Source organism: Eumetopias jubatus, unplaced genomic scaffold (assembly GCF_037043125.1).
Source record: "Eumetopias jubatus isolate StellerSeaLion01/CBP00866 unplaced genomic scaffold, mEumJub1_p1.0 scaffold_1, whole genome shotgun sequence".
Classification (NCBI taxonomy): domain Eukaryota; kingdom Metazoa; phylum Chordata; class Mammalia; order Carnivora; family Otariidae; genus Eumetopias; species Eumetopias jubatus.
The window spans coordinates 191,854,614-191,880,195 of NW_028274807.1; the positions used below are offsets into that span (position 1 = coordinate 191,854,614).

The 25,582-nt window shown below is 43.7% G+C and overlaps 1 protein-coding gene across 6 annotated transcripts; it reads right to left on the reverse strand.

Annotated features, from left to right (window-relative positions):
- Positions 1-369: 369 nt before the first annotated feature.
- KCTD6 (potassium channel tetramerization domain containing 6) lies at positions 370-9,285 on the reverse strand. Of its 6 annotated transcripts, none has more exons than XM_028110458.2 (4): positions 6,970-8,860; positions 3,976-4,218; positions 3,015-3,084; positions 370-1,780 (listed from the first exon to the last, which is right to left on the reverse strand). In XM_028110458.2, the coding sequence occupies exons 3-4, from the start codon at positions 3,039-3,041 to the stop codon at positions 1,094-1,096; spliced, it is 714 nt and encodes a 237-aa protein (XP_027966259.1). In that variant the 5' UTR covers positions 3,042-3,084; positions 3,976-4,218; positions 6,970-8,860; the 3' UTR covers positions 370-1,093. The 6 variants fall into 6 exon arrangements, with proteins under 6 accessions (XP_027966259.1, XP_027966257.1, XP_027966258.1 ...); XM_028110456.2 differs by having other exon boundaries at positions 3,976-4,297; XM_028110457.1 differs by lacking the exon at positions 6,970-8,860 and adding an exon at positions 5,259-5,346 and having other exon boundaries at positions 3,976-4,297.
- Positions 9,286-25,582: the final 16,297 nt, after the last annotated feature.

Genomic DNA, 25,582 nt, shown 5'->3' on the forward strand with positions numbered 1-25,582 from the left:
AGTGGCTGAAGAGGCAGTTTGTCCCTGTGCTCAGTACAAAGCTAGAATAAGGGTCATATTCAGTGCTGACAATTGGTAGCTTACTGAGAAAATATCTGTAATCTTAAGTCCTATTTGAAAAAAATATATCAAACTATGTTCACTGTTCAAATATGCACTCTTTTAGACAAAACAATTAATTCCATCCATTCCTGCTCCAGTAATACAGGAGATTCTATAAACTGCATCCTAAGGTTCTAATGAGTCCTCTTGAGTCAAATACAAAGGTGCTACAGGCAGTATATACTGGGACATACACCAAACAATGCATACTTGAGGCAAGAAATATGATTTCCCCCTTTAAGTAACAATAATCAACAAATACAAACCTAATTTTCATATTTCATTTTTTATTAGTTTTTTTCTTCTGGTAGACAGTACACTTGGGAATCATACTGCACCAGGCATAAGAAGTAAGAGTTCTACCACAGGGACATTTTGTATTCAGAATCCAATATAAATATTTCTAGTCAGACATTTCCATGGCTACAGATATTTGGTTGCTTGATTTATATGCATAGAAAGAAACAGTTGTCATAACTGTAAAAAGCAGTACTTAACAAGTACTTTTAAATGATTGGAACAGTTTTCCTTTAATATTACAATACTGCTTATTGGTTTGGAAACTAGGTCACCCTACATGATGTTTTGATTTTTCTCAAAGGCATCATGAGTACTCTGCTTATTCTTTCATTCCTGCATTTTTAGCCTTCTAGTTGAGTTAGGGACCATTTAATCAGAAATCATTGTAGCACTGTAATAAAAAAAGCTCTGTTAAGAGTAGATTATATACCATAATGATTTTTATACTTCTTTTTATAAAAAAGGTATCTGGAGGCTCCGAACAGGCACATGCATACTCAAGGTAAAGGGAACAAAACATAGAGGAGTCTGCTAAAGCACAAAACTTCCTTCTGGTCCTCAATGCCTTCGAATAAATACAAATATTAAAAAAAAAAAAAAATCCCACACTGTGATTTAAAAAAAAAGAAAAAAAAAGTCTCTTCCATGTCCTGGAGAGTCAGTTTCCAGGAACTTCTCCCAGGCTTCGAGATCAGTCATCGGTCTTCCGGGCCAGCCTACAGAAAGTCCAGTTGTGCTCCACTGTGTTCTCGTTGGCCCGCTCGCTCATGTGATGCACTCGGGTGTTGCGGATCGTGAAACCTTGTTTTGTAATGTATTCCATCAGGTGGACCCGGAGAGAAACTTCCTGGTGATAATCACAGGGTCCGAAAGTAAAGGAAACCTGGCAATCTCTGGTGTCCATCATGTGCTTATTCCACTTCGTGAAATAGTTTGAGATACCTTCTAGTAAGGAATGGACTTTGGTGGTGATGGTTAATTGGGTTATGATGACAGCTACTGGATTGGAGTACTTAGAAAGCTTCCGAGTACTAGATAATTCCACAACTTCTTCAAAAGTATCCATAGGATACAGAGGCTTAGGGTCATTGAGACACTGAATCAAGGGCTCAATCTGATAAAAATCTGCTTCTTTCCGAAGCAGATCAAATTCCTTAAAATCCAGGGGTAAGGTCAACTCTGAAGTTCTTAAGAAGTTGAGGACATATCGGAAAAGAGGTCCATCTCGATCAATGAAGTAATTGCCTTGAGGGTCTCGAGCTGTGGGGAAGTCCCCCCCAAACATAGCTCCAAGCATGGAATCCGGGTAACGCGTCAATGTGGTGAGAGACGTTGTATACAAGTGTCCACCTACATTTAACGTGACTGGGTCAGTCATCTGAAATTTTTAAAAAATGGTAAGTCATCTGAAATTTCTTAAATCCTAACTTTGACAAATTAAGAAAATTAGTGGTAACAACAAGCAAGGCAAAAGATTCCTTCAGGCTATAATGTATTTAGCAATCCTATAATACAAAATGGCTTTACTGTCAATGATAAACCTACCCAGATGAAGGGATCTAACATTTTCTTTCAATAAGAAAAGGATAAATCTAATTCATTAAAGCCTTACACTAAAAAAGGAGAGCATGACTTCCAAAGCCACTTAATTTCAGGCCCAGTATCTACAGAGAAATTTTTAGGTCAGAGTACACTATTGAAGAGAAAAGCCAAGCTAAAATATACTCACATAAGTTTTTTCTGATTAAAAAAAGAGAGACCTTTTTTCTTAACTCAATTTAACACAAAATAGAATAAAAATGATTTGATAATATAAAGATAACTATTTTCAATACTTTTGTTTTTCCCACTCAAAAAGGGGAACAAATCGTAAAATTTACTTTAAAAATAAAAATTTGTGCAGACCTAATCTTTATAACTTCTCCATGAAAATAGCAGTGCCAAAAACTAAATTAGAATACATAGATAGTCAACACAATCTTATATACCCAAAGGCTAACAGCAGCTTTCAAATTTTATAATCCGATCATGTATTCACTTTTGTAATAATGTTGCAATCTGGCCTTTAATTTTGAAAAGCTTCTCTAAATAATATACCATAAATATACCTTCCCTTTTAGAAGTTATATGTTAAGAAAATAAAAATAAAGACAGAGAGACTTCTAGTACTAGACAAGTAAAATATTTCTTACCAAAGGAAAAGGAAAATAAGACGACATGCACACTCAAAAAGCGTACAGGTGGGAGAAGTGGCGGCTTCTCAACCTTTAACTTCCCTAACACAAGCAAATATCCTCTGTACCATTACCTACTAGACCATTTTAATAGTCACTACTCTATGAAGTTTTAAGAGCAACATACTTTAAAGACCAAAAAAATATTATGCTCTCAAGTAAGTGATTATAACAAGTTACTTAGTTCATATTGACTTTGCTTACATAAAAACACCAAACTAGACCCAAAAAATAAACTAATTAAGCGGGGAGGATAATGTACTAATTTATAATTTTCATTCTTATAAGACATACTATACCTAAGAATACAGAAGAAGGGGGAAAGATACACACAAATTATTTGCCCGCCTTCAAAATGCATCTGCAAAAGCATCTCACCATATAGCCCCAGTCTCCATTATCCATCTGCTCCAGCGCTGCTGTCTCAGGAGCCCAGGGTCCAGGGAAACTTGGGGAGAAGAAAAAGACATGTAACAGTGCATGTAACTATGAAAACAAAGAAGGATTTTCCCGACCAACAGAACAGACAGCTACTCATCTTTGCTCAGCCAAAACCGGCTACAGGGCAAAGATCTGGAGAAGAAAGCATTCCTCTAGGACAGTCCACACATACCTAAGAGATTGACAATCTTCAGAGAAAAAAATTATCCTATGCTTAGGGAAGGAAGAAGAGCCTAGTAAGTAAACCAGTCATTCAAATTCTACCTATCCTCTCTGAAAATTCAATTTTTACAATTTCTACAGGAGAACATTATCATTAACTGTACAACCTTATCCTGGTGCAAACCTGTAATAATCCTTATCAAAAAGGTGGTTTAAGGAAAGGGAGAAAGAGAAAACTCTTTTCTATCCATTTCAGCTATAGAAACTAAACATCTCAGTAAAAGCATTGGAAGCCATAAACCTCCAAGACACCAGGATCACTTTCCAAGAGAAATACATCAGAACGGTTTTCTTTTATAACATAAAAAAAGCACTACTTATACTTTTAATAATGATATATTTCATTCTGTACAATTATCAAAACAAATAGAAAACAATGTAAATGCCAAATCATCAGAGCACAATTTGGGACAACCTTACAAATCTGGTTGCAGGTCACTCAGCCGGCACTTATGAAGAACCAGCCTGAAGACACTGATAAACACCCAGATACTAATGATGCCAGTTTGAATTTACTTTTATCTACAATTCAAAAGCACTTAAACACTTTCCCAGCTACAGAAATGCTTTAGTCAGTCCCCTCTCACACGTATCATTCTCCAAATCAACCGGCAAGGCAAACTGCAGAGCAAATTTCAAAAGCTCTGGCAATAGACAGTAAGAAACATGAACTTACCGGTATTTATCCAGGAACAGCACTGGGTTTTTATACGGTCTTTGAACAGATTTACTTTTCCCACTTTTAGAGAAATCTGGCACACTATTCCCAGAACAGGCCCTGGCTACAGAAGATCACAAAGGCTCTTTCTCAAAAAGGTCACTCAGGCATGTAGAGAACATTTGCATAGCACAGCAGGGGCTGAAATCAGAGCCTGAAGCATCTATTTTTCCACCTTGCACATTCTTCAAAGAAAACAAGCTAAAATGTGGACCAGACAACGTGCAGTCAGGTTTAATTCTCCATACTCAGCAGCTGGATATAGATAGACCTCCACATGCTATAGGGTGAGAAATGGAACAAATGTCAAATTCAGGGGGTGTGTGACAACCTTTCATTCCTCTGACTTGCTTCTCAGTATTTGAGGTAAACAGAACCAAGAAAACAGGCTTTACCAATTTATATTATGAGCATCTGATTCAGTTACTGATACAACGGACAGATAAATAACTGAGTGAGTTAAAAGGCCAGTCATCCAAAAGTTTTGATACTAGGCTCATCTTTGGCATCTTCCTATCACCCAAAGTTCCCATTCCTGACAGCCTCAAAAATAATTCAGTCAACCAACATTTATTATAGGTCAACTTGGTGTGTATGTGGGGATGGGGGGTGTGATGTGCAATGTGGAAACACAGAAATAGGAAAGATACAATCCTTGCCCTCTTGGAGCTTTCTATCTGTGAAGAAAGGCAACATGCAACAACTGTACAGAGTAGTGCTACATAATGCATGGACTAGCAGAGGCCTTCGGGAAGAAAAAGCAAGAACATTTCCAAATGGGCCGACTTCAGGAAGAGCTCGTTCAGGAGAACTCTGCAGGAATATTTGAACAACCTGAGAGGAGGGATTCCAAAGTGAAGAAACAATTTAAATAAAAAAAGATGGGCCTTTTCCTCCCACAATATTCCTGATACAATAAGCAATGCATGAATTACTGTCCCCATTTTAGAGATGCAAAATAGAGAAACAGCAGATTAAATGACTTGCTCAAGTTCCTACAGCTAGAAAGTAACTGATTAAGAACTTGGATTTTCTGACTCCTAGTCTAGATCTTTCTATAAATCCCCTTTGGGTGGAAACTCAAAGCACAGAATCCAAGAAATAAGAAACTGAAAGGACTGACTTTAGACCCCCCAGCAGGTGGATTTTATTTACAAATTTAATAGTAACTCAGTCTAAGTGAGCAGTCACAATGGGTTTGTAAAAATTCCCCTGAGGCAAAATAGCAAGACCCTACTCACTAGAGTGACTGAAGGCTGGTGTCCTCTGTCTTAAGTGAAGTAAAGAACTCCAATCCATGAATATCCGAATGATTAAATGAGAAATGGGAGACCAAAGACAAAGGAAAAAACCAGACATCATCAATGTTACAGCTGTTACACAAGGTCTGTCCACTATTAATCCTTTTTACCCCTTTTTTACTGCTAAACCAAAACAAGCTAACTTCTTGAACAATCATAAAAAGAAAATTAGATGATGCCTTTGAATCTGTTCCACAGCAAAAGCCCAGGTTCTGTTCGGATATAAAGATGTAAAGAAACCTCAAGCTTAATAATTCAAGAAAGCAATTATGGGAATCTATATAAGCCCATGTTTCTTAAAAAGCACCCAAAAGCCTCCCTACATTTGTGTAGAAGATACAGATACTCAAAATAAAATGAAGTTACTATTAGTCAGTCACTTCCAGTAACAGTGACTAAACTGTCCAAAAAAAAAATCAAATTGTTCACTAAAGAGCTCTAAGGCGGAAAAAACAGTATTGATCAGTTTAAATTTTATCCCTACTACTTACTTCTAAACATCCTCTGTGGAGATGCTTAATGCTTAGATACAGCAAGAAACAAAAAAGCAGTTAGATTCCTGGCCATCCAATAGCTGGATAATCAGCCTCTAAATTGATGACTATTAGGAACATCTCAGAGACAACACAGATGAATGAAATAAAACATAATACAAAAGAATTTCCGGAATAGTGTCAATCTCTCCTACCAAATCATTTTTCAGAGCTGCTAACAATTAGAAAATGATTCATTTGCTTTTCATCTTCTCTCTCTTCTGGCACAGTCTCCAGTGGAGGGCTTAATGAGAAGTTAAAAGACCACAAGATAGGCAGCAGCAGATCTTAAAATGGGCATCAAATGGGTCTGTTTTACTTGATGAAGACAAAGAAAAATCTAATATTCCAGAAAATTTGCCAGGAATAGAGATTATGAGGTTAACAATGAAAAATTTTTTTCTTCCAAGTGACTCTCCTTACTAAAGATCATTTTAAACAGCAGTGAATGCAACCAAGCACAAACAATTAGAAAGTTCAAAGAAAGGCTTCCAGCCCTTGAAAATCAGTCCTACCTGAAAATATCTGACCTTTGCTGCAAATAAAATTCTTGTGGAAACAAGTGGCTGACCATTCCCAAAGAATATAAAGCAGTACTGAAGATTCACCCACACTTAAGCTTCAAAGGTTTAATTATAACTAATGTGTAAATTCTGACAGTGTAATGTTAGCAGATAATTAAGCTAAGAAAAACACATACTAAAGAATTTGTAAAAGCCTTAAAAGAAATTGCTAACAATTTTCTAAAGTAGCAAATCTGAAAAATGCACAATCCAACAAGTTAATAACTTAAAGAATAACCTAAGAACCCGGGGCCATTCTCATCACTGCAGAGCTACAATCAAGCTTTTGGTTATGATTAGCTAATTCTACATAAATATTCTGGATTTACCACTTCTGCTACAGACTAAAACTAAGCATTCTCCCAGGCAAAAGTCCTACTCCCATGTAACAGCTTACCCATCAGAATACACACCTCCAAACTCGGATAAATAATAAAAACCTGTAACTACTGCCTTCTCAAAGTTTCCAGGTAGCTCTTGTAAAATGCCATTCTCCTAAAATCTTTGTGTCTGGCATTCAGAAAAGAAGACTCAATAAATTCCATTTATACATACCTTCAAAATGACCTTTTGTACGAAATTCCTCAGTTCTTGAAACATGGCAGTTTGAAAATGAAATACTATTTATAGTAACTAGTTCAGCGACATCTAAAGGGATCTTTGGGGTTAACATTCACATATAGGCTGACCCTAGTAGCCAGGCACACAAGGAGAACATGATTATGGTGTTAGGGTATCCTTAACCATACCAACGCAGAAATAGATTGTTTTTCACTAAAATTATTTTTTTCTCTCTCCTCTCTCCATGTAATCTAGAAGAAAGGAGGTCTAGATTGAAAAAATGACCTTAATGCTAAAGAGCTGTCACAAATAGTCACAAAATCAGAAGATTCCTCTTACCCTCAGTTTCTACAAAATAAAATAGGATAATACCACCTTCCCAAAAATAATGATACCATTTAGGCATAACACAAAGGCAACAACCGACCTACATGGTAACAGATCAGGACTAGGGTTCTGAAGTCACATGCAGGCCAGTGCAGAGGAAAAGAGAACTGGTTACTGGTGAGGATCTGTATCCCCCTTCCGTTCCTTTCCTAATTAGGGGACCCTGAGGAAATCCCTCTTTAAGCCCAGCTCCTTTGCAGAAAAGGAGAATATAAACAAGATCATGAATAGAAAACCATTTATAAACTGGCAAGTATTAAGCAAATGTGAAAATACTAATGGCAGTAGCATAAACAAAATTTCTGTGGTAAATTGAGAAACTTGAGAGTGTGAACACAAGTAATTTAGAGCCCTGGCATGGAAACAAGACAAAAATGGAAGAAAAACCTCTTAATTTGCTTCCAATCTCCCCAGGTCCTCCTTTCTCCAGACCTCCACAAGGCAGAATTACAGGTAAAGAGGAGCAGCCGGCTTGTATAGGGACCACCAGACATCTGAGCTCTTGATCACAGAAGCAACTTCTCTAAAGCATGACTCAGGATTATCTCTAAGGTAAAGCCAAATCCAAATAAATACGCGTGTTCCGTTTTAAATAGACTCTAAATATCAAAATTCAAGACACACTGAGGGATCCATAGAAGGATTCACCCTAGGATTCCTTCATGTAGGAATGCTTTGGGTAAAATATGATTTATGAAAATTTCAATCACACAAATCTTAGGAATGGCCATCTATGGCAGTCCTCATCACTCAATCCTTAATATCTACGGTATTACATAAAATGAAATATTAGTAAGGACTGACAGTTCTCAACCAGAGACCAAGTTCTCTCAAACTAACAACCCTGCAGACAAGAAGATTGTTCCTTTTCCTAGCCACACATTTGCTCATTTGAAAACATCAATCTTGGGCTCGGGCCTGTACTAAATGCTGTCCTCTAGCTTTTCTCCTATTCTGAGATCGCACCTGGACATTTGTGACAGGAAGAAAATAAATATGCCAAGGGGAAACGGTAAGAGATACCTGGGCTACCCCAAACTTTCCTGGCCAAACCAGGTCACCCCACGTTGGCTTGCCACTCAAACCTCTTCTATCACCAAGTCCTAAAATTGGATTTATCAACTTGCTCCAGAGCAGCTATACTTAAACAGAAACATGATAACTTCAGCAGAATATCCAAGGAGGCTCTGTTTCGTTTCTTCCGTCCCACCCTCAGACACAACCTCCACAACTGTCAGCCCAGCAGGTGCTTCAGGGGCTCCCCATTACCATGGTCATTTATCACCTCTGACATCAACCATTAAAAATGCCAAGATACACAAATCTGAGCATAAAGAACTCAGCTGCACTCAGTGTGTCTTTGAGGGCAGAAAATGCAAGGCAGAGCTCAGAAGCCCTGTCACAGCCTTTAAATTTGGGCAAAAGGTGGCTAATAAGCGCCACCCCCTAAAACAATCATTTTTGAGCAAGACTCGAGGTGTCCCCGTCCGGGCCGTGCTTCGCTACTACCCTGTAGCCAAAGTCCCCCCACCCACCCCACCCGGCTTGGCGTGGGACACGAGATGCTCCGGGCCCGGGCGGGGGGCGCGCCCCGGTGTCGCGAGCCCGGGTCCGCCGAAGCCGCACGTCCCCGTGGGGCGGGCCCCGGAACCCGCCCCAGCCCGGCCTCTCGGCCGCCGGCAGCCCGCCGCCGGCTCGTGCCTGCCCCGGAGCGCGCCGCGCCGGCTCCCCACGGTCCCCTCAGCGCGGCCCACCACCGCCCGGATTCTCCTTAACCCCGCTACCCCGGCCGCTCCGCGCCGGCTTCCCCTTGTGCCTGGCCCTCCCGAGCCCCAGGCCCCCAAGCCCTGGGCCCGCCCCCACTCACTGCGCGGCGGCGGCGGCGGCGGCGGCCCGGCGGGGAGACGCCGGCGGCCGGAGAGCGGGAGCGCGAGGACGAGCGAGCCTGCGCCCAGCGGCGGCGGCGGCGACGGCGGCGGCGGCGGCGGCAGAGCGGACGACTGAGCCCGCGCCCGGAGTTGCGGCTCCTGCCGCCCGGCGCGGGCGGCGCCTTCCCAGCAGAGCCGCGGCGCCACGAGCGCGGGCGCCCCCTAACGGCGGCGCGGGCGGCAGGCCAGAGGGCCAAGAAGCCGGAGGAGCTCCGCGGGGCGCAGCCTGGGCGGAGCGGTCAGGCCGGCTCCGCCGCAGTCCCGAAGGCCCGCCCCCGAGGCTCCGCCCCCGAAACACAGAGGCCGCGTCCAGAAACCCGCCCCTTCGTCCCGCCCCCGACCGCAGTTGGGAATCAGCCCAGCCCCTGGCAGTTTTCCATGCGTCCTCGGGCTCGGGTCCTCATAGCTGTTTCTCTTGTTTCACCAACACGTATAGGGTCCCGACCATGTACAGCGGCTACCAAGACGGAAGGGGGTCCTAATGAGAGGAGAAAAGAGACAAGACCCAAGGAAACTGCAAAATAATGACAAGTTGTGATTCTAAGTCCTAAGAATCGCCGCCTGGGATTCTAAGTACAGGGTTAGAGGAATTGGAGAATAAGGGGAGGGGCCACAAGCGGCGGTGGCCAAGAAGACCTGGACGCCCGGCCTGTGGCCAGAACACCTTCTGGCCTTGCCCTCCTTGAGGGGAACCACCCTCTGGTAAGGCCACCCATCCGGCCCGGTGGGCAGGGAAGAGAAGGGCAGTCAGGCCCAAAGGGTCGACATGGGCAGCCAGGTGGAGAGAAGGGGAGAACTGACTTCAGCAGAGAAAATGACCCGTGCAAAGGTCCTGAGGCCCGAAGAAGCTGGCCCTAGGTGAGCCTGGCGCCGGTATCGCCCTCAGTCCACCACTACGGAAGCCAAGGCTGCAGAGCCTAGGGAATTACCTAAAGTCTCAGAGCTAACTGGTCGGCAAGCATAGAATCCTTCCAAATCCCATTCTCTTCCTGCTTCCTGCTAACCAGATCTCTGTCCCCTTTCAGGCGGGACCAGGTAAATGATGGTGGTTTTGTCCTTTCCCCTCTCCACCAGGATAACCCCTGGCCTTAGGAACTCACCTGTTTTTCATGACTGCATGTGCCTGAGTTGGCTCTGGGGTTTAACTTTTATCCTCATGATCATCAGTCAAATCTGATAATTTGGTTTTTCTCTGAAAACTCAAATCGATAGGTTGAATGAATGTCATATGCTTCATCAACATGATTGAGTGCTGTATTATCATATTCAAAAGGACTAGATGAGGCTACAGGGAAATGTGTATGAAAATAGGCCACACACAAAATGGTATACGTGGTATAATTCCAATCTTATGTTTAAAAAACACAAATATACAGGGCGCCTGGGTGGCTCAGTTGGTTGAGCGACTGCCTTCGGCTCAGGTCATGAACCCGGAGTCCCAGAATCGAGTTCCACATCGGGCTCCCTGCTCAGCGGGGAGTCTGCTTCTCCCTCTGACCCTACCCCTCTTGTGCTCTCTCCTCTCAAATACATAAAATATTTTAAAAAACCCACAAATATACATAGACAAAAATTTTGAAGAAAATATGTCAAGTCATTGGTCACAGTTCTCTAAGTAATAGGACGGGAATGTTAGTGGTTTATTCTTAACACACTTCTGAATTTTCTTTATTTTCTAGAATGCAGAGATATTGAATTTATAATCAGAAAATCTAATGAGTTAGTTTTTACAAAAGAAAAACACTACCAGAATTACCCAATACTCAGGTCTTGAGGATTTGGTGCCACTGAAAATTCAGAACTGCCCCCTGGCTTGCTGGTGTCCTTCAAAGAGTTATTTCCCTTTTCCTCAACCAAAAACAGAGGAATTAATTTTGTCAGTTGTTTTCTCAGAACTATTCCTATATATCTCTTGAAATATTTATTGCTGTTATAAATTATATTTTCAAATATGCATTTTATAATATATTGATGATTACTGAAATGTGGATAATAACCTTGTATCCAGCAAACTTGGACTATTTTTTAGTTCCACTAAGTTTATAGCCTCTCTTGAATTTTCTGTTAAATAATCATAGAGTCTGCAAGTAATTACATTTGGTATCTCCCTGTTCAGCCTTTATTTCCTGTTCCTTGTTTTACTGCACTGACTAAAATCTTCAGCACAGTGTTGAATAGCAATGACGACAGTGGGCATTTCTATCTTGTTCTTGACTGTTTCGAATATGTTACCCTTAAAAATAGTGTTTGTCGTAGATTTTTGATAAGATACCTTTTATGAGGGTAAGGAAGCCCTATTCTGCTTTATTAGGAATGGGTGCTGAATTTTATCGACATGAGATTTTTTCCCCCTTATCCACTGGTGGATTTTATTATATTAAACCGTCCATGCATTCGTGGAATAAACACACCTTTGATGATGTGTTATTTTTTTCGATATAGTGCTGGATTGCATTTGCCAATATTTCATTTAGGGTTTTTGCATCCATATCTACGATGAGATGTGCCTGCTAATTTCCTCGCCTCTTCTCTCCTTGTCTGGTTTTGCTATCAAAGCTACATGAGCTCATAAAATCAATTAAGGAATGGGTGTCTGTTCACTATACAGCTTATGTAAGGGTGCGATTTTCTGTAGTTTGGATTTTCTATAGGATTCTCCTGCAAACCATCTTGGTTTGGGAGTTGGGGGTGGAAAGTGTTTATACTGACACCCCAACCCACAATATTCAATCTGGCCTCAATCTCTCCACCTAAATAGCTCTTGTGGGGCCACCAGGAATCTCTTTGTTGCTGAATCCAAAAGAACCTCCTTAGATCTCCCGCACTCAGGCCTCTCTGTAGGGATGCTGTTGGCCACACCCTCCAGGAGACAGCCTCTTCCCGGGGCCGTCCTAGTTTCCCTGCTTCCTCTGCAGCCCCTCCCCTCAGACTCCTGGAGATGCACCTCTTCTTGCTCTACCCACCCCTTCTGCCCAGGTTTCTGGCCAAGACCATCCTCTCCTGTCTACCCATCTCTGTGGACTGGCTCAGCCACCTCCACGGATTCCATTATTGTCTCTAAGCCAAAAGATTCCCAGTTCCATACCTCCAGCCCAAGCCTCTCTCCTGAACTCGAGCCACAGATGCTGCATATTCTGTGCCAGGCACTGTGCTAAGTGTTTTTGCCCTCCGGATCAGTTCTCTATTGCCACATAATAAACCATTCCCAAATGCAGGGGCTCAAAACATAAACATTTCTTATCTTACAGTTTCTATGGGTCAAGAATTTAGAAGCAGATTACGTAGAGAGCAGATCTTACAGTCTAGATGTCAGCTGGAGCTGCAGTCCGCGGAAGGCTGGGCTAGGGTCGGAGAAGCCACTTCCAAGATCACTCGGGTAGTTTTTGGCAAGAAGCAGTGGTTTCTTTTCACCTGAGCTTCTCCGACAACATGGCAGCTGGGGTGTCCCCCAGCGCCAGTGATGTAAGAAAGAAAAGACAGAAGCCACAATGTCTTTTATTTTTTATTTTTTTAAGATATTATTTATTTATTTGAGAGAGAGAGCACAAGCAGGGGGAGGGACTGAGAGAGGGGGAAGCAGGCTCCCTGCTGAGCAAGGAGCCTGACATGGGACTCAATCCCAGGACCCTGAGATCATGACCTGAGCCTAAGGCAGATGCTTAATCTACTGAGCCACCCAGGCACCCCGAGAAGCCACAATGCCTTTTATAACGTAGCCTTCAAAGTGACGTATATGTAGTCCCTTGGTCTCACAAACCGACCCTATTACAGTGTGGGAGGGCACCACACAAGCCCCAAGCACGTGGGTCCCAGGAGGATGGGATCACTGGGGTATCTTGGAGGCTGCTCACCACACCCTGACAACTCTGAGGACAGACTACCCACATCATCCCAGGGTACATATGAGAAAACTAAGGCAAGGAGAGGGAAAGTCCTTGACCAAGGCCACACAGCCAAGTGTGAGAGGAGAGCTTTGACCACGACTCTGCTGTCCTCCCCCTGGGTCTCTCCTCCTGTACACCCTTGTCCGATGGCCCACCACCAGCTTCTTCACCTTCTCCATGTGCGAACCTGAACCCTGTCAATTTGCCACCCCCAAACCTCTCAAGTCCTCAGCTCAGCTCAGCAAGTGGTGCCACCGTCCTCCCATCTGTCCAAACCAGAAGCTTTGAGTCACGCCTGCTCCTCCCGCCCCCTCACTTCCCAGTGCCGGGTAACCCAGCCCTGCCAAGTCTTCCGTCTCAGTGCAGCCTGGACCCATCTCTCCTCTCTCTTCCTCTCCAAGCCACTGACTTGTCTGCCCTGCACATCTGCAGGAGTCCCCTCCCTCACCACCCTCATTCTCTCTGCCCTCACACTACCCACCCGCCCTCTTCTCTCCGGCATGAGTCACCTTTAAGAACACAAAGCTGGTTGTGTCACCCTGCCTGCTTTAAACTCCTTCAGTGGTTCCCATTGCTTTCAGGATCGAGCCTAAATTCCCTCCCATGTGATCTGCCCCTGCTTACTTCTCCAGACTCTCTCTGCCCCTCTTCTCCTCAGGACCCCAGCCCCTCTGGCCACATTTCACTATCCAGGACCCACTGTGGATTTTTTTACTTTAGGCACTCCATTATGCTGTTCCCTTAGTCTAGAACATTCTTCCCCCCAGGCCTCAGCATGCCCGTATCCTCATCCTTCAGCGTATCATCATCTCCTGACCTCCCAGCCATGCTGATGTTGCCCAGCTGTAACTTCCACAGTGCCCACCTCTCTGGCCACCTCTCTGCCTCTCAGCTGAACCGTGAGCTCCCTGAGAGCAGAGGCTGTGTCCCTCTGTCTTAGAAGAGCACCCTGTGTGAGCACAGTGTGCCTGGCACTTAGTACCTACTCAACAACTATGTGCCAGTTTGGTGCATTCTCTCCACTCCCTCCCTCCCCCCTTGCACTCCATATTCTGGCCCTAGACAATGTTCGGTTCCTCTGGTGAAGCATGGGATCCCTCACCTCCACGTCTTTGCACATGCTGTTCCCTCTGCAGGAATGCTCTGGCCTCCTGTCCCTCTATTTATTCAGCTAACTCCTATATCTTCATCAGGAAACTAGGCTTGCCAGATTTAGCAAATGAAAATACACCATGCCCGGTTAACTCTGCATCTCAGATAAATAACAAATAATTGTTTTAGGAAAATTATGTCATAAATATTGCATTAAATACAAGGGTCCTTCCTGTATTTCATCTGACAGCCCCGAGCAGGAACCAGCATGAGTTCCCTCCTCCTTTGGGAGATTTCTCTGATCTCTATCCCTACCCACTTAGGTCCGCTCACCCCTCAACACCTGGGCTCCCAAACCACACCCCTGCCTGCCCCCACTGAGCATAAAGCTCACTCTGTTTTGAAACTAACCTAGAATGTGACCTCCTTGACAGAGAAGACGGTGTCTCAGTCTTCAAAGTGAGTTTTCATCTGGGACAACCCTGGCCACAGGAAATGGTCAGTAAGGTTTACTCAGTGGAGAAATGAAAGAGCACAGAAGACATGAAAGTAAACAAGATGGGGGCGCCTGGGTGGCTCACTCGTTAAGTGTCTGCCTTCAGCTCAGGTCATGGTCCCAGGGTCCTGGGATCGAGCCCCGCATTGGGCTCTCTGCTCAGCGGGAAGCCTGCTTCTCCCTCTCCCACGCCCCCTGCTTGTGTTCCCTCTCTTGCTGTGTCTCTCTCTGTCAAATAAAATCTTTAAAAAAAAAAAAAAGAAAGTAAACAAGATGGAAGAAGGAACCAGCAAATGAAACTCGGCCCAAAACACAGGATGAATCTCTGGGATGATGACTGCAGAGAGGAGCTCCTTTTCCCACCCCACCTCTACCCCCTGCCCTGTCTCTGTCACTTAGAGCCCCTACCCACCCACCCCCAGCTTCAGGGGGCCTTAGGATTGGTGGAGCAGAAATGCAAAAAAGAAAGTCTGTCCCTTCAGGGGTTTTTCCAAAACAGTCTCCTAAGCATTCAAATGGGAGAGCCTATAGGGTACAGTAAAGGGGGGAGTAGGGAGGAGTGTATGCCTCAACCTTAAATTAGAAAGATGCTGTGAGGATCCCCTGGGTGGGGAGGTGCCCCCAAAGGTTGTGGGGTGCTGCTCCACTGCTCAGAGAGCTACTGAAGTCCAGCCAGACCACCTGGGAGCTAAACCTACACTCGGCCCACATGTGGCATTCCAATGACCTCCCACATGGCTCCCAAGCTGAGGACAGTCCCTAGGGATCCCAGGAAGTAAGGGACCCTATAGCAACCAATTGCATAGATTATCTGGACCCAAAACATTCCTGAGCTCTTTCCAACTACCCCTCCTGGAGAATTCTGAGTAGTCAAGGAATTGGCCAGGGGAGAAGTCCACTCCATCCACCTGTCTTGCTGGTGGGCTCCTTCTCTTCTGTGTATGTGTCTCTCCCCTTCTTGCCCTCGGTCCCCTTTGGTCCTTATACCTCTGGTTTCACCGGCTGAGGTTCTTGTGGGACTGCTGAAAGGCATTCTTTAGCCTTTGGCTCACTGGCTGCCCCAGTTGAGAAATACATTTCTAAACTACCCCCCTTCTCCACCCCTGGGGACCAGCCCCAGTCCCTCTGCACACGTGCCCCAGCCTCTAGGCCAGCCCTTCGGCACAAGTGAGCCTTACGGCCAGTACTTTCCAATGCCTCCCCCACTGCCAGCCACAGAGATGCTTTGGCAAGTTTGATGAGAGCGTTTTTCCTTTTTATAAGGTTCCTAATTACCTGTTATTTCTGATCTTCCCTTTAATCAGCTTCCAGAACTCTGCTGGGAGCTACAGAACCAGCGGGGAAGAATCTGGTTCTCACCAGGGTTGAGAGAGAGGCCCTGTGGTTGTCCTTGGATGTCACCATCCTCTTTACCATTATGACTCTGTAATTAGAGAGAATGGATCTGCCATTAGAGCAGGAATCAGAAGCTCTGGCTTCTGGCTCAGTCCCATGGGTGTCTCAGCGTGCCCCCTCTGAGAATGTCACGGGCCTTGAAAGTCCAGAGGGAATAAAGCTGCCTGACCACTGCTTGGGCAGCAGGCAAGACAACCCCGGATTCTGAGTTCTCATCCTCCCTGACAGCTCAGTGCTCTAAACGCCTGTCAGTAACACATTTCAGGCCTTGGTTGTCTTCCCACCTCATTCCTAATCCAAACCACTTCCCTGCATATGTTTGTTAGTTGAGCAAAGGCCTACCCACTTGCAAAGCACAGCTCCTGCCTCTTCTGCTGGCCCTCCCAGGCTGGGTCCCTCCAGGTCCTACAGCCTCTCCTCCCTACCATATCCAATGCCCCTCTTGCCATACATCTTGCTGCCTGCATGCCCACCCCCACCCTCAACCTAGTGAGGGGGCATCCATGCACCCCCCCCACCCATCCAACTGCATCTCTTTTGTCAAGGAGTTTTTTTGGGTCTCTGTCTGAAATAGGGCTGTGTTACCTTTAGAGAGCTACTGTGTTTTCCACAAGGTGCAAAAAACAATATTGGTTGGGATGCCATAGTATGGGATCTGTTAACTTTCCAGGAGCTTCTGAAATAAGAGGTCTGATTAAAAGGCAGGAAAGTTATTTTAAACCTATTGAAATGTCCCTCGGGTTTCATGAGGAAGGTAAGGGTTCAAACACCTCAATGGCTAACAGTGGGTCCATTGTTAACCCAGCAAAAATGTGAGCATCGTGTAGAGAAGTAACTATAGTAACAGCGTGAAGAGCCGTGATTCGGGTTTCAGAATTCTGTTACACATGTCACTCATCTCCTGTCACTGACGTCAGGTCCTGAGACCTAGCAAAGCACATGGGGTGGGACCCCAGCTTGCTCTCCGGTTGTCACTCCCCAGCAGCATGGGCTTGGACTCAGGAGCCCCCAGCCTCAGTTTCCTCAACTGTAGAATTGTGTAAGACAACTTCTTGGCAGGGTTGTTGAGACAATGAAATTAAAGGATGAAAAGATCTGATAACACAGTGCCTGGTGTGAAGTCAGCACACAATAAATTGGTAGCTCCTATTATAATAACTAATTGCTATACTGCTGATCTGGAAAGATAAATATAGAATTGAAACTCTAGCAGGCAGCAGGACCAGGCTGAGAGAGGGGACATTTTGAGACTGATGATTTGATTGTTCCACTAAGGCCTCTTCAAACATCCATTTATTTTGGTTGCAAGTTGAATATTGTCCACACTGATAATTGCTATGAATAATTAAGAAACAAAAGCTTCTGCTGACATTCTTATAGCACTTGTGTGATTAGCTAAATATCTTTTTATAACCTTTTCTTTGTCCTAAGACACATAAAACCTAAACCCCTCACATCATAAAACTACGTTGGCAGGATGATGTCATTATACAAAATAATAAACAAGAAAGTAACTCTTTATTGGGAAGTTATGGTGCCCCCCCCAATCTTGGCTGATTTTTTTTTTCTTTTCTTTTCTTCTCTCTCTCTCTTTAGTAAATTTTGTTACTGGGGTATAATGTTCATACAGGAATGCACACAAAGCATAAATGAATGGCTTGATGAATTTTCACAAAGCGAACATACACTTGCGACCAACACCCAGACCAAGAAACAAATCATCACCAGGACTCCAGAAGCCCCCCTCAGACCCCCTCCTGGTTGAACATTTCTTTTCTTTTTCTCCTCCTCCTCCTTCTTTGAGATATAATTTACACACCATAGGATGTATCCATTTGAAATATACAGGTTGATGGATTTGTTTATATTCATACAGATGTACAACCATTACCACCATCCAGTCTCAGAATTCTTCCAGCATTCCCAAAACTTCCCTGGTTCCTGTTCAAGGTCAGTCCCCACTTCAGTCCTGAGCCCCAGGCAACCACTGATCTGCTTCCCTTCTCCAGTTTTGCCTTTCTTAAATGTTCATGTAAGGAGAAGAACACAATAGTAAACATACCAGAGTAGTTTTGTGTGTTATGACTGTTTTTTCTTTATCCTAAAATATATAGATGTAAATCTGGCAAGATTAGTGTTTCCCAAGTGTGCCCCATGAAATAACTTTAGGCAGCGCACAGACAACTATCTGATATCTTAACTGTGTATGTTTTCTAAGATATATGAAAATAACTAGCACATCAAACCACTGGTGTCACAGACACCATTCCTTAGATCTAGAACAGATTTAAAAACTAATCAACTTAAGGAATCATATTAGTAATAACACAGATAGTAAACAGATAACACAGAAATTGTAAAGGTATATGCAAATGATGGAAACCAGTAAAATAGTGACCTAGATTAAGAAAGAGAAATCATTTCTGTGAGCCCTGAAATTCTCTGCATGTTAATCAATATATAGCTTTTTAAAAATATTATTCAGGATTTTAAGACCATTCAGGTGTTTTATTGACCATTCCAACATTTTTTTTAAAGAAATCTCTACACCCAGCATGGGGCTTGAACCTATGACCCAGAGACCAAAAGTCACATGTTCTACGGACTGAGCCAGCCAGCAACACCTATCCTAACACTTTTTATTGCATGCCTTCTATATGCCAGATGCTAGATAAATGTTCATTTAGAGAGTCTAGTCAAGCTGCTTTTTGTATTTACATCATAAATATTTTTTAAAGGAATCTGATGATTTAAACACAGTAACACACAGGAGAGTATGGTTATGCACTCGCACACAGGAGTTGTCCCTAAGGTTCTGGGCTGACAAGAACCAGAATTCAGAAAAGGGAGAGAAGGCATGATTGGATGATGAGGGATTTGGCCACATGAGGGGGGGAATTTAGATAGGCAGAGAAGATGGGAGGATGGTTCTAGCAAAAGCAGAAGCAAAGCAAAGGCCAAGAAACGACTGGAAAACCTGCATCCTTACCACCACCAGCGAACCACTGAATCAACTTTGGATACATTTTCTTACTATTTGTGCCAGTTTGGGTCAACATTTTCCTTGCAACTGAAAATATCCTATTGATACATTGTCATTAAGCTGCATTGTAAACATGAATTCCTAAATCCACCAAAAAAGATTGGGGTGCCTGACTGGCTCAGTCAGTAAAGCATGTTAACTCTGGATCTCAGGGTCATGAGTTCAAGCCCTGTGTTAGGTGTAGAGCTTACTTTGTAAATAACAATAAGTAAATCAAATAAAGGGATGGCATCCTTAAAAGAGTTTTCAGAAGGATCTTAAGTTTAAGTTTAAATTGACTAGAATACTCTGCTGTGGTTGATTTAATTAGCAAAGATGGGAACTAGAATTTGAGTGCCTACAATTATATACACTCTCAGTAACCCAGAGGTGGCTTTTATTATTGCTCTCTTTTTATGGACATTTTGTGGAGATTCAGAGAGGTATGCAGACCAGCTCAGGTCACACAAATAGCAAGTGTCCCAGCCAGGATTTAAAAGCCAGGTCTGATTTAAAAGTCAGGTCTGACTTGCCAAAACCCTACAGGGCATCTCATCCGGAGTGAATTTTTTTTTCTTAAAGATTTTATTTATTTATTTGAGAGAGAGAATGAGATAGAGAGAGAGAGCATAAGATGGGGGAGGGTCCGAGGGAGAAGCAGACTCACTGCTGAGCAGGGAGCCCGAGGCAGGACTCGATTCTGGGACTCCAGGTTCGTGACCCGAGCCGAAGGCAGTCACTCAACCAACTGAGCCACCCAGGCGCCCCTGAGTGAATTTGGATGGGAGCTGGGAAGTCAAAACAAAGGAAGAGTTGAAGGAGTCTCAGTAGGCAAACAAACAGAAATTGAAGCAGTACTAGAAGGGATTTTTCTCTTTCTTTTTAAGTAAACTCTACCCCCAACATGGGGCTCGAATTCACAATCCCAAGATCAGGAGTAACATGCTCTACCAACTGAGCCAGCCAGAGGCCCCTGAAAGGTTTTTCTTACTTTTTAGATAAGACAATGCTGCCAGCAACCTCTCACTTTTTCTGCCACATCTGAACCAGACACAAAAGTATTTGAAAATGTGAAACTGCTTATGAGATGTACAATCCCAACAAGTATTTATTGAGCTGGAGTAACTGCAGGTGCTGTTTTATAGTCCCACTGAGAGAAGAGCTGGACTATGGTACAAACTCTATGAAAACAGAATTTTCAAATGCCACACTGAACTTACAGGTCTGACATTTTTTTTCAAAAGCATCTAAGATGCGCTGCTTAGAAGTAAGGATTTGGACTCTAGTGTCAGAAGACCAAGATTCAAATCCCAGCTCTCCTACTACTTGCCATGTGACCTTGAGCAGGTTCCTTATCTCGCTGAGCCTCGGTTTTCTGATCTTTAAAATGAAAATAATAATAGTACTTAGTTCAGGGGCTCCTGGGTGGCTCAGTCGGTTAAGCATCCGCCTTGGACTCAGGTCATGCTCTCAGGGTCCTGGGATGGAGCCCCACATGTGGCTCCCCGCTCAGCTTCTCCCTCTTCCTTTGCCCCTCCCCCTCCTCACTCATGTGCACTCTCTCTTCTAAATAAATAAATTTTTAAAATAGTACTTTGTTCAGGGGCGCCTGTGTGGCTCAGTCGGTTAAGTGTCTGCCTTCGGCTCAGGTCACGATCCCGGGGTCCTGGGATAGAGCCCTGCATCGGGCTCCCTGCTCAGCGGGAAGCCTGCTTCTCCCTCTCCCACTCCCCCTGCTTGTGTTCCCTCTCTTGCTGTGTCTCTCTCTGTCAGATAAAAAATAAAATCTTATAAAAAAAACAGTACTTAGTTCAAAAGGCAAGTATGCTGATTAGATCAGATAATGCTGGGTTCAGAACTTAATAGAGGTTAGAGAATATTACTTTTTGTCATTTTACTATTCCTCTTGAAAAAATAAATGCCTATAATCTCTCGTGTACCAACACAGAGCTGGAGCAAAGGGAGAGCTGGCTGGCAGCCTGGATTATGCAGGAGGGTGTTAATCCACACTTGTTGGTTCTTCCTGTATCTTCCTTTCTCCCTTCCTCCTATTCAAGAAGGGAGCTGATTCTAGGAATACTGACTGGAGTCTGGAAGCCTGTGGAAGGTGGTGCAGCCAGCCACAGGGATAACCTCAGAAAGATTCCTGGGGCCCAATAATGTCGAGAAGAGAGCAGAGGACCCTGGAGACACGGGGGCCAGGTGGACAGGCCCACCCTCGGCCCACCATGTGACTGATGACCCAGAGCCAGAGTCATCCCTGTCCCTCACCCTGGCCTTCCTTAAACCCTCAGCATGGTGTGATACTCAGTATGTGTGGCTGAGGAGTGGGGAGTACATGCCCAGGGAAGACTGCAACTAAGAAAGGGGGAGGCCTGCACTGAGGGGAGTTCTAGGAAAGAAAGCCTTACTCCTTGTCCACCTGAGCCGGAGACTGAGAGTCATACAAGCTACAGCAAGAAGAATTCAGAGTTGCTTGTTTCTAGGACTTTGGGGTGGATACAAGGTCCACAGATTCCAGCAAGGAATAGAAAAGAAGGCAAACCTGTAATCGCGCCTACGAGCCCATCATCTGTTGGCCAGCATGGTGGCGGCAGCTGTCCAGAGGCCTTTGGTCTGGGTTTGAGCACAAACAAGGAAGCAAATGAGGTAGGAGAGGAACATATAAACATACCTTTCCCACCCGGTTCTTACTAAGTCCCAAGATTGGGGTTTGCAGCTAGGGTTTAGCAATTAAAGCCGAGATGTTGCAACACCTTTCCAGTTTGAAGAGGTGAAGGCATAAGGCCTGGGAATTTGTGGATTTGATACCACAGCCTTCTGTGCAAACAGGGGACTCACTCTGCCCCTCCAAGGAGGGGGGTGTGGGGGGGCTAGCTCTGGTTCCACTATTATCCCAAGCCCTACTATGAATGTCAGTTCTTTCCCAGAAGCAAATTGAACCACCAAATCTCTTTAAATCAGTGCTGACAGCCTAACCCCGAGTTTATGAAGCTGCAGGCCACAGAGGAGGCCCTCGGCTCCAGGGCTGCACCATGTGGGGTGAGTGTCTCTGACTCGAATGAACCAGAGCCTAGATTTCACTGTTTTCATCACCTTAACATTTACATTCGGAGAGCCTGGGGAAACAGCTCTTTGAGACAGAACATTAACCTTTGCTATAGCAAAGTCTTGGCTGTCTTTAAACCTCCAACAAAAAAATGCTACTCCTTACAACCATTCTAGCCTCGAGTCTCCTGGAAAGGTCAAAACATGGGAGGAGCCCAGACAGCAATGAAATCTCAGGAAATCTTAGAGCTTATGGGGACTGTAATGACCATCTAAAGTCCACTCTAGCACTTTATGCATGAGTAAACTCAAGCTGAGGAGGTGGGGGCGGTTACAGAACTTTCTGCAGTCACATTACTGGATAGTCAATGAACTGTGACTGGAAATTGTGTTACCTGACCGTTCACTATAATGAACATCTGTTGGTTACTACACTTGACCCTTGAGCAATGCATTAGGGGCACTACCCCCGTGCAGTTGAAAATCTGAGTATAACTTTTGACTCCCCCCAAAATTTAACTCCTAATAGCCTAGGTGTTAAATTGAATTAAAAAATTGACAGAAGCCTTACTGGTAACATAAAGTCAATCAACACATTATGTTATATAAATATATATATATATAACATATGTACACTGCATTCTTACAATAAAGTAAGTACAGAAAATGTTAAGAAAATCATAAGAGAAGATACATTTATAGTATTGTGCTGTATTTATAGAAAAAAAGTCCACTTATAAGTGAAATTGAACCTACACATGCAGTTCATGCCCATGTTGTTCAAGGGTCAACTGTATATGAAGACCTCTGTAGTTGTGTGACTCACAGGGGGAACAGGCTTCAGCTTCCCCTATGGAAGTCAGAGAGGCCCCAAATCCCTCCCCCACTTCCTGGAAGCAGGGAGATAACCTAAGCTCAGCCACCAGGACACTCTCACCTAGCCCTATGATAACGTCCAACCTGCCTGTGGCCACCATATTGGTTCTGCCCTAGGAACAGACTACTCTGAGCAGAGCCATATGTCCTAATGATAAATTTACCTGGTGATCAGTTCACTCATTGACCAATTTGCATTATGAACAGTTTATCTAAAATTCAAGCCTCTTTTGGGTATTTTTGCATTCATCTGGCTGCCATGTTTTTGTTTTTGCCACATTTTCGGGCATTTTTATGGATTTAAAAATTTAATTTCCTCTAAGGGTTTTTTTTCCTCTGCTAAATTTTGTATCTGTGTGTGTGTGTGTGGGGGGGGTGTCTGTGTGAGCTCTACACCCAATGTGGGTCTTGAGCTCATGACCCCAAGATCAAGAGTCACATAGTCTACCGACTGAGCCAGCCAGGTGCCCCATAAATCTTGTATTTCTGATTAAGTATTTATGAAATGTGTCACCTTTTATAAACAATAAAATTGTTTACTGTTGTGGGAGTCTTTTAATAGTATATGAACCCTCCAACACACTGTAAGGGACTTTTTTTACAAGTTTGTATAGACTCTTTCTTCAAAGTTGTGTGCTCACAGCAAGAGACCCTTACTGAATCTGATATTCAAGGTATTAAATTCAGAATAATCCTAAGTTTTAAGCACAAAATGGAGTGCCCTTGGTCAGCACTTGATTTGACTTCAGCAATGAGATGAGAACAGCACAGCTCCTAACAATTAATGATAACTAATGTCTGGCTGCAATAAATAAGAAAATACTAGAGCAAATGCATAATACTGGGTTCATATTCCACTCAAGTCCATAAACAAGTATTGAGTTTGACTATAATAATAAAACAACTAACATTTCTCAAAGGCCAACTACACGCCAAAGGCCAGGCTGAACACTGTACTATTTTTTTTTTTTTTTACTGTCCACAGTATTTATTACTTGGGTTTTTTTTTTATCAAGAGAAACTATTCCATAACCCAGTATTCATGTTTCATAGTTCAGGAACACAGGTCAGTGACAAACTTCCATGGAATCCAACCGAAAGAAATTCTTTACATTCCAAAATCACTTCGTACTCTGAAAGATACCGACCTTCATCTCTTCAAGATCTTTCATGGAATCATAATTTCTGTAGAAATCTGCATATGCCTTCTTTCTTGGTTCGGCCACAGCAGACTTAATAGAAAGCTGCAACCCCCAGACGCTTGGCCAGAAAGCCTTGCATTGGAGGTTTTGTCAAAACACTGGAAGTTATAGTGGTCATTCTCCTCAACACCAGCCTCAAACCCAACGTCCTTCCTAACTGATACCTGAACATTGTACTTATGTTTTCTCTTTGAATCGTGCTCTCTCAGGGCAGGGCTTCCTCTTTGTTCACTACTATCTCCTCAGCCAGCCCAGAGCAGACACCCAATGGCCCTGTTGGCTGCTACTGCTTATTATTTATCATCTCAAATGTAAAGGTGAGTAAATTCAAGCTCAAGAGTTGTTATTTGTCCAAGGACGTCAGGAAGGGCAGCATGATCCTGAAGCGTGGACTCCTTACACAAAGGAATGTGATCTCACCCGCATACTCTAAACAACGAAAGCCTGAAGGTTAGGGTGAGCGTGGATAGACGACTCAAAAGTTTTAATGCTCTTTAGTGCTGGGGAACTGGGGACAGGGTGTAACAGGTACAGAGGTCCCTGGGAGGGTATGGTTCTGACATGACTCTCTAAAGTCTCTACGGGAATGTTACTGGGGGTAAGAACATTCCAGAATAAGCCCAAGGTTCCTGGGGAGCCTTGGGACGGAATACAAGCAGGGGTCAGAGGTGAGGGGTATACCCAGGTGGCCTGTGCAAAGTGTTGTAGCCTTCCAAAACAAGGTTAGCTTGATGGCAAAGGGAGAGTCATCCTGAAAACCTGACACAATAAACATGGGACTTTATGGGCCAGCAAAGAGATTAGTTTTCACCTCTCTTCTTTTCTTCATCTAATAGATATTAAATTTATTTTCTCTAGAAATTAAAAGTGTCTCAGATTCTCCTGTGCCTTTGGCCTAGTGCCATGTGCTAACAGTAGTCAATAACATTTTGTATAACAAGAAAACTGTAGTTGGGAATGTAAAATGGTACAGCACTCTGGAAAATGATTTGGCAGTTTCTAGAAAACTAAGCATACACTTATCCTACAACCCAGCAGTTGCAGTCCTGGGCATTTATCCCAGAGGAATGAAAACTTATGTTCACATAAAAACCTGTACATGATTGTACATAGTAGCTTTATTTATAATAACCCCAAACTGGAAAGAGCCAAAATACCCTACAATAGGTGAATGATTAAACCAACTGTGGTACACCCATACTGCATGGAATGATATTTAACTATAAAAAGAACAAACTACTGATATAGGCAACAACTTGGATGGATCTCAAGGACAT

Excerpts from the sequence above, each read along its gene's own strand:
- KCTD6 (XM_028110460.2), bottom strand. The coding sequence starts at position 3,041 with ATGGATAATGGAGACTGGGGCTATATG. Across the intron at positions 1,781-3,014 it reads ATGGAGACTGGGGCTATATG|ATGACTGACCCAGTCACGTT; the intron begins GTGAGATGCTTT and ends TAAAAATTTCAG.